Here is a 9334-nt window from a genome sequence, read left to right as displayed (position 1 = left end):
TCGCAACCGCTCTCGCTCTGCTCCCCTGAAAAACTGTATGTATATATATAAAAACTGTATATATATATATATAATTTCGCAATCGCTCTCGCTCTGCTCCCCTGAAAAACTGTGGGAGCCAGCAGTTCTAGGAAGGCAACTCTTTATTTCTTTAAACAATTATTTTTCCCAAAAATATGTTTAAAATCGTATCAAGCATTTAAAGTTTGATATTAATGTAATATCTCTTTCAGCAGTATCATTTAATACTGTTAAATGTTTAACAATCGTTAAGTCTTGCATGTAATGTTCGCTCTTCGTGAATTCGTTACGTGAATTCACCGTAATGAACTGCTAAATTTTTTGTCCAATAATTGTTTCATGCTTTTTGGTTTCAAATGTTTTATATTTTCGTAACTTTACATTTTTTCGTCAAATTCAAAATTAGCTTGTCTTATGCGTTTTATTATTCAAATGATTATCGATAAATTGTACTAATTGTGCAAAATTAACTAAAGTAATGCTTTTATTATTTTAATTATTGTAAATGACCTAGAATATAACACTTCGTCCACATAAATGTTTTTTAAAGAAAATTTTGAAACTTGAATCATAATTTGCATTGGTAAATGTACTTTTTTATAATATAATCATCGTAAAAATTGTAACCATATAAACAATGCAAAAATACACTTTTATAATTTAAATTTTATTATGACTTTCATGATTGATTTAATAGTGCGCCAAAAAATACTTAAAGCATCTATACTCAAATTAGAAAACATTCAGAAAAAATATATTATGTTTAATTCAGATAAAACGATTAAAAAAATGTTTTTGGAAAAATAATTGTTGAAACGAATGATATTTCTTTAAACGCTGAAAAAATTGTTAATACAGTTTTTTATACACTATTTAGTCAGAAAATAAATTGTATGTTTTCTTTTTGATTTAAATTTTATTTAAGATGTCGAAAAAATTGCTTGGGCAAATAAAAATTCTTTCAACGAATAGAGATTTGTTATAAATTAAAATAAATTTATGTAAATTATGTATTTATTCAACAAAATGTAGTTTAAGAAACCAATTTGAGTAAAAATTGGACAACTATGGCTCAATTTTTAGAAATTTTGTAAATAAAAAACAATTAATTGTTTAAATAATTATATAATGTATTAAACAAATCATAATACTCCAAGAAATTGCAAACTATTACATTTCAATCAGAAAATACGATTATTGTTTATATTTGTGGGGAATAAATAATTGTTTAAATAATTTAAATTTATTTCAACACTTAAACATTGTTAAAAAAGCAATTAGCAATAACACGTAAAAATGTGGTTTTCTGATTTTTCGGTCATGTTTGGGGCGTTGCAGGGGGGGGGGGGTAAAAATAAAAGTTATTAGTATGGATTCCTTTTGTATACACTCCTCTTCTATCCCTACAAAACTTGGCACGTTTCGATAAAACCCTGTAACGTGTCTTCAATTTTTAGAAAATAGAAATTTTCCCATGTTAATGAAATGGGATTTAGAAGTGCCCGCTGGCACGTCAATATTTGAATTTCGAAAAAAAATACGGATTTATTTCCTCTGGAAATAAAAATCATGCTCAAATCCAAACTTATACATAAATACACAGATGCGCCATTTTCAAGCGAGAAAAAATACTCTCCACTTTCAATTACAAAAACCAACAACAAGGACATTTTCGGGAAGAAGCGAGCTGAACAGTTCGGCATAATTGCCTTTAGATTATGTGGTTAAAATGTTTCAGCCAATAATTCATGTGTTTAGACGTAGTTTGTAGTTTCGATGTGGAAGTCACTTCAAGATTGAAGATACAGACACTTGAAGACACTTGAAGATACAGACGAGTCCCCTGCTTTCCGCTCCTGCCCCTCGCCATCACGATATTACCGTGTTCCTGTATAGCTCGCACGACTCTCAAGCGAGAAAATACACTCCATTTTCATTTACAAAAAACAACAACAAAAAGGACATTTTCCGGGAAAACCAAGCTGAACCGACCGGTAAAATTGCCTTTAGATTATGTGCTTAAGATATGGCGTTTAACAACTTAACCATTTAGATTTAGAGCTACACAGTAAAACGGTAGTATAGTGGCCGCGATGGGCAGGAGCGGAAAGCGGGGGACTCGCCTGTATTCCCACGTGTCCCTCAAACGACTGTCAATTTGGCTACATCAAAACTACGTCTAAACGCTTGAATTAAATTAATATTAGTTCAGTTTATTTAAATGCGGCAAATAAACAATTTTTTTGTTATTTATTACATTAATGATTTGTTGCCTTGACGCGGAATATTTGTACAACTTTAAACTATAAATGTTAAAAATTCAACATTTTTAACATTTATTTTATTTTATTACAAATTTTGTTTCTTTTACGTTGGACAGTTGAAAACTTTTTTGTTGCTAATATATTATTTTGGTAATTCGCCAATTGATAATGAATGCACGCACGAATAGTCATTTCATAGCGAAAATTGTGTGAAGAAACCAACAAAAATTATTTTATACTTATTTACTGGATTGTCGACACCTGTTTTAAATATGTCGATTCCAAAAATACTGACCCCTGTTGAGTAACTTGGGAAGACAGTCGAGCCCCCCGCTTGCTGCACTTGCACCCTGCCACTGGTATACCCCCGTGTACTGTACATAACGCGCCAGTTCGAAGCGAGAAAAAATAATCTCCACTTTCAATTACAAAAAACAACAACATTTTCAGGAAAAAACGAGCTGAACGGTTCGGTATAATTGCCTTTAGATTATGTAATTGAAATATGGCGTTCAACAACTCAACCGTTTAGATTTAGTTTGCACCTTGCGAATTTGACAGCCGTTTAAAGCGTCTCAAGAGTTTGTCCTATTCTGAGCCTTGCTATAGGCTTTTATGCTCCTATCTATAAATATTCAAATTCCTTCTGTCCATCGTGAAAGTTTTGATTTGAAAATATTCAATTCAATTGAGGATTTCACCATTTTTAATTGTTAAACTCAAACTCTAATAATTGGACATTATGTTTGTATACCAATAATAATTAAAATTAATTATCTTAAAAGTTATGACTATTAATTTTGAACATTTATAACATTTTGAATCGAAGAATCATAAATTGAGACACTTCAAAATTAAAATGTTCAATTACAAGCATTCGTCATTGAACAAATTTAATTTTGAGGCCCTAAAATAAAACGAATTTTGAAATAAGGCTGTCAGATACTATATTCAGGCCTGTTCAGGTTACCGTTAACGTATTTTCAGTAAAATATCTTATTTATTTATATATAAGTAGATATTCGAATTTTTAATTTTCAAAATTGGATATTGGCACAGTAAAGAATCAAAATCTTTTTAAGAATTGAGTTTCTCGCAAATTAGTGTCGTTAGAGGATCTTAAATTTTCATAAAAAATGTATTTCATGTTCCTTCATAGCTTATTTGTAATTGAGTTCTCCTGTATCCACGTTCTATCCGCCTTAAACCTCAGAGAAAACACCTATTTTTCGATCAAGGGCCGCGAACTATATTGCTAAAGTCTAAGAGACCGCCCACTTTTCAAATTTCTTTAAAAAATTTCTTAATCAAAATATTGTTTGTGACTCAAATTTACCCAGTGTATTCTCCGAAAGTTAAAATTGAAAAAGTTCCAAGTTCCAAGGTCTTAAATGTAGCATTTAACATTTTTAAATAGATACCAGAAATACTAACTTTTAAGTATGAAAAATAAAGTCAAATTCTATCTAACTGCCACCGAGCATCACCAAATAATCAAATACAATAGTAATTCTGAGCTGTAATATTAGTAGTTGATTTTTGTACAAGTGGCGTACATGGGCTTAAACGTACAAATTGTGTGGTCTTTGGAATATTCACGGTGAAAAATCTAAAAGCCTGATAAATGAAAAGATAAAAGTTTGAAAATACAACATACCTCATTTGAAAATACTGTGTCCTTTGATCAGCCAATTCTTGTTTAGTCTGCTTAAGTTCCTCTTTCATGTCATCGAGTTGATCCTCTAGGCCGTTGATGGTCCCTCGCCTGGTGCCCTGCGTCACCAGAAGTTCTTGTCTTTCGCGCTCAGTATGTTCCAGCCTTGTTTCTAGATCAAGGAGGCTTTCCCTCAACCCTCTTTGCTCAAAAGTATGTGACTCTGTAGCCATCTACACCCGCAAAATCCACAATGACCCAGAATTATAAAAGTTCAATCCCAATCATGCATGTGATGAGTTGAAATTAATTAAAATTGAGTTTAAGAAGGTAAAGTGAGAAACTTACAACTACAAATTTTAAAGTGTTTTAATAAATTAAGATAGTTTTAAGAGTTCAAAACTTGCCTTTTGGAGAGTTTGGAATTTAATGGATTGAGGAATTAAAAGAGTTCATTAAAGGCTTGCACTCTAGATTTTTAAGTTTCAAAAAATCTTGACAATTAAAAATTCTGTGATTATTGAACTTATAAACTTTCAAATTTAAGAGTTTAGGATTTTAAATATCAAGATGTAAATCAAGGGGATCAAAATTAGCAATCACTTAAAAATCGAAAACCTTCAAAGTCAAACTTGAAGATGACAGTGCAAAAGCTTAGACGATGAAAAGTAATGCAAAGAAATTTGGAAATTGTCTATAAGTGAAACATTTTATTCTATTAAAACAGATTGTTACTTCCACAGAAAAGTGCATGTAGGACTCAAATTCTCTTCCCTCTGGAGAAGAAAGCGAGTTTGTTAAGTACGGAACCAACAAGGAATTCATGATACTTTCTCTTTCCGCCTGAATGGAGAAAATGGGTGAAAATGTTACCTTCAATCGTTCACGTAAGACATCACGTTCTTCTACCAAACGCTCGACATCTCCCCTCGCCAAGTCTCTCTCGCGTTCTAAACGATCCATGGTTGCCTAACAAATAAAAAAATATATTAACAATTTATCATGACCAGAAAGGTGGGACAAGTGTAACACAATTAAATTGCACTAAAGGTGAAAAATTACATTCATTATTGTGAATTTTTAAATTCGAAAAGATGAAAAAACATTTTCTAAAACAGTGATATTTCATTTTAAATCAGATAAATTTCAAACAGATTGACAAAATTTAAGGAAATAACAATCAATCTTAAGGTATTATCAGGATAAAGTAATTGCAGTGTGGAAAGCTAAAAGGTGCTAATTCCAATCCACCAAATTTTACAGGAGAAGCAAACAACTTTTCTCGAGAATCAATTTACAAGCGATTAGGTAAAATATTTGTCTTTTACCGGTGGGAGTCTACCGGAACCGAAACCGGTTTATAAACTATTATGAGACAAAATAGATTATGCTAAACATGCACGTAATACTCTAATAGAAATGGCGAGGGACTTAGCACCGTTTAGCTCGGCCTGGCCTTATAAATGTTTTTTTTAAAGCAATTTTCAGGAATTTATTGTGGAAAAACTAAATAAGATTTCACCGCGGGACTTTCTATATTCTATGATGGCCTTATAGAATTTCGCACATGATCTTTTTCATATGTCAATGTTGAATTACAAGTCCTGAAAATGGCATTGACAGCGCCACTGTCAAAAGTGCAGGGTCAAACAGTGTGCAGGATTGGGTCCACCCTAGTTATCCGAAATCAAAACATTACATTAGTTTTAATTTTTGTTACGTCAGAGAGGTCCCGATCATTCAATTTTTCGAAATTTCATTTTTCCAAAAAAGTAATTCTTTTGCTGTGTTTTCCGTCCTATTCGAAGCTATCAAAAACCAGCAAAAAAAATTGGTCACACCTGGAAGATCGGGACTTCGCCAAGCGTTTTCTGTGAATCAACAAAAATCGCGATAAGTTGAGTTGCTCTCCCGTAAACATGCACGCCAGTTTAAAAAATGCAACTTTTGAGAAAATGCGTTCAAAGTTGAAGAACTTTATAACATGTGAATCATGGGAGATAAGTTTAGTCTGCATTGCCTGGTCCGTAGAGTTCGCCTTCCGGGTCAAGGAGAAATTCACGAAAAATATCGGTCGAGTTGGAAAACAATTTACATTCTAGTAGCGCAGGAGCGACGAAGGGACGCTCGGATTTTTGATTTTTTTTTTGTTTGTTTAAATTTGCATAAGGCTGCAAACAGCAAAAAAAAATTATAAGCAAATATTTGCAATAAATAACCCGTATGATGAATTATGTTTTTGCGAAGTATATTTATGCATAGAAATCGCTCGTTTAAAGCAATGAGGTGAAATGTGATAAAAAAATGTGGTATCCAATATAATTTTTTTAATTTATTAACAATTATTATAAACGTATGCACGATTTGAACAGTTTTAGGCCGAAACGAACTGAATTCTCTTCCGATTGACTTCGAATCTCATTGCCCGTGATGCACATTGATATGTATTTTTGTCATTCTGATATAATTTGTTAAATTTACTATTCAAATCATGCATTTGTTTACAATAATTGTTAATAAATTAAAAAAATGATATCGGATACCACATTTTCATGATCACATTTCACCGCATTGCTCTAAACGAGCGATTTCGATGCATAAATATACTTCACGAAAACATAATCCATCATACTATTTGCTGCAAAAATTTAAACAACAAAAATTCAAAAATCGGCCTCCACAGTTTTCTTGAGAATGTAATGCTCAATTTAAAAAAAAAAAATGAAAATCGATGATGAACTGTGACCTACAAGTTTTTTTAACATCAATTTTTCATTTCGCCGCACTGTGCGGCCATACCCCGTCATGTTTGACGAGCAATAAGTCTCGAACTAGAAAGAATTCTGCCAAACACTTTCTGAGGCTCATTTTAAGACTCTTTATAACTGAACAATGCAAAAACAAAAAATTGGATTTTTGAAACCGACAAGTCCCCCTTAACAGATAAAGGAATATTTACAGTATTATTACAACAATTTTAATTTTGATAATATTTCCAATTGTTAAATACGTGCCAAAATCCTATAATGATCGCAGAATTGTTTAAAAAATGAAATGTTTTAGTATAATATTCATTCGTTTAGTTTGCCTTTTTTTGCAATTTTAAAATGTGTACATAAATACATTTAAATAATAAGTTTTAGAGTAACAAATTTATAAAAATTGTAAAAAAACCAAGAGAGTATTATTTCAGAAAAAACCTCCATTTCGACAAAAAGTGAGCTTAGCACCGTTTAGCGTCCCCTGCTTCAACTGAAATTAGGTTTGTATACACTTAAGGCCTATACCAGGGTTTCGAAAATGCCACACAGTTTACCTTAAATACTAAAATTTTCTTACGACTTTTTTCGACTAAGAACACATAGAAGGACAGAACACAGAGGTTCTGTAAAAATGTATATTTTCTTGCCACTTTGTTTATGAAGGGAAGCCCTGGCAGCAGGGGACAACATAGAGGTCCGATAGGATAGACACTTTCATACGTTCTTAATTTATCGAATTGGAGCGTCTTCAATTAGCTTGCGTGTGTTCTTCGTATGTATACCTGTTTGTATGATTTTACACTGGTAATACCTTAAACTTTATTTTCGGAGTTGCAAAAATCTAAAAGATCTAACGTCAGAGTTTTAAGGAAGTTAGCGTCGAAAAGAACACCCCAGTTTTTATCTTGCCTTTCGTTAAATTTCTGTGCATTCTGAGTTGTTTTTTAACAGATAAGAATTTTATACAATTTAGTTTTAGATATAAATTTTTTCAAGTAGCATTCAGTCTCATATACAATCAACTTCAAATAATACCTAAATTTAAACTATTTGATACTAAAAGTTAATCAAATATATTGTTCTGGAATCAATTTCTATTAGGAGATTCAACAACCGAAATGTCGTTAAAAATATCGAAGTTTAAACTCATCGAGTAAAAGTATAAAACATTTAGTATCAAAATGAACTAAATGAAATTCTCATATATTTGACGAAAAACAAACTTGTTACTATTTAATAAATTGTGGGAGACGAGTAACTTTGAAAAAGCTATTTTTTTACATTTGAAGCAAAATTTTCAAAAAAATATTTAGTCTACTTACAGAAAGTAATACGTAATCGACAAAAAGTTTGACTGGATTACTCAATATTTTTTTCAAGCAATGTTTTCACAATGTAAAATTTGAAATATTCAGATTTCCAATGATTTAAAGACAAATTCTAGTATGTTTACAATAATATAAGCGATTCAATTTTGAACATTGTAAGATTTTTGGGTTAAAAAAGTTAACATTTATTTATAAAAATAGTTTAATATTTCAGGTTTAATAGTTTTGCCCTCGAATGCGGGTCTCGGTAAGGGCGGAAGGAACCTTTCCCTAGCTGCACCTGGGATGAAATGGAATATCAACTCTTCTGAGCACCCTTCAGTTACTGTGATCCACCCACCCAAACCAGGGGAGTTCGTGGCATTTTTGAGATAAATTTACGACGTGCAGCAATCACTGTATGAAGACACAGTGAACATATACAGTTTCAAGGAGCTTTGACAGGGAGTTTCAACAAGGAGTTTCAACAGCTTGTGGTGGAAGAAGTTTCCTTCAACTCATCAACATCTCGCCCGCATTATTACCCTATCTGCTCAAAAAATATAGACACCTCGATTTTTGTACAGATTTTCATGAAAATCTTAGTAGAAAAGTATTCTACAAAAGTGGGACAATATGCGTGTCGCAAGTGAAGGTTTTGGCAATACTGATACAGAGTTTCAAAATGTTCAGATGATTAGCGATTATTTCCTGGTGAATGAAAGGTGAAAAGGTACCATAATCATATTATCATTTCCGAATATTCAACTTCGAGTAGCTCTACACCACTGAAAATAAATTATGAAAATTCTGAGAAAAAAACGGTTTCCTCGCTCCTGTCTGTGTACAATGGCGAAATTTAGAGCCAAAAATAATCAATTGTTAATAAGTTGTTAAGAAAAACGTAAGGAGGTGTCATCTCCGAAACTAGGGAACGAACAGAGATGATTCTTGAAGCAAATTACACATTTTTGGCTTCTGACAGTGTTGTATTTATTTTCAATTAGCAAAAAGTTGCACTTAATTGCTTAAAAAATTATTTTCTTCTTGGCTAAATACAAAAGACTGATAATCGACGCAACTGTATGCCTTTTATACCGTGGGCTGACAACGTAAATGCGAGCGTGATACGGATAAGGCCAATTTTCACATGAGATGTTCTTCTGATGATGAGGAACGTAAAAATGGGTGCCTGGCAGGTGTGAGTGGATGTGTTCACCTGTAGCGACCTGTCAAAGGTGCGAATTTTTGGCAGTTAACTTACGTGACTCGGATAAGGTTGAAAATTGGTGTACATGTAGGGGCTGACATTAGAAATAGTACCTG

The 9334-nt window shown here is 32.3% G+C and overlaps 1 protein-coding gene across 3 annotated transcripts in view; it reads right to left on the bottom strand.

Annotated features, from left to right (window-relative positions):
- LOC117172335 (centrosomal protein of 135 kDa) overlaps positions 1-9334 on the bottom strand; it is a 316377-nt gene that overhangs the window by 259498 nt on the left and 47545 nt on the right. For all 3 annotated transcript variants that reach the window (XM_033360139.1, XM_033360138.1, XM_033360140.1), the window contains 2 exons: positions 4813-4908; positions 3943-4172 (listed from right to left, as the gene is read on the bottom strand). In XM_033360139.1, the coding sequence (XP_033216030.1) occupies positions 3943-4172; positions 4813-4908 (326 nt within the window). The remainder of the gene's footprint in view (positions 1-3942; positions 4173-4812; positions 4909-9334) is intronic.

This window comes from Belonocnema kinseyi, chromosome 5, assembly GCF_010883055.1.
Source record: "Belonocnema kinseyi isolate 2016_QV_RU_SX_M_011 chromosome 5, B_treatae_v1, whole genome shotgun sequence".
Taxonomy (NCBI): Eukaryota; Metazoa; Arthropoda; class Insecta; order Hymenoptera; family Cynipidae; genus Belonocnema; species Belonocnema kinseyi.
The sequence above is the reverse complement of the archived record's forward strand: the minus strand, read 5'-3'. Positions and strand labels throughout refer to the sequence as shown.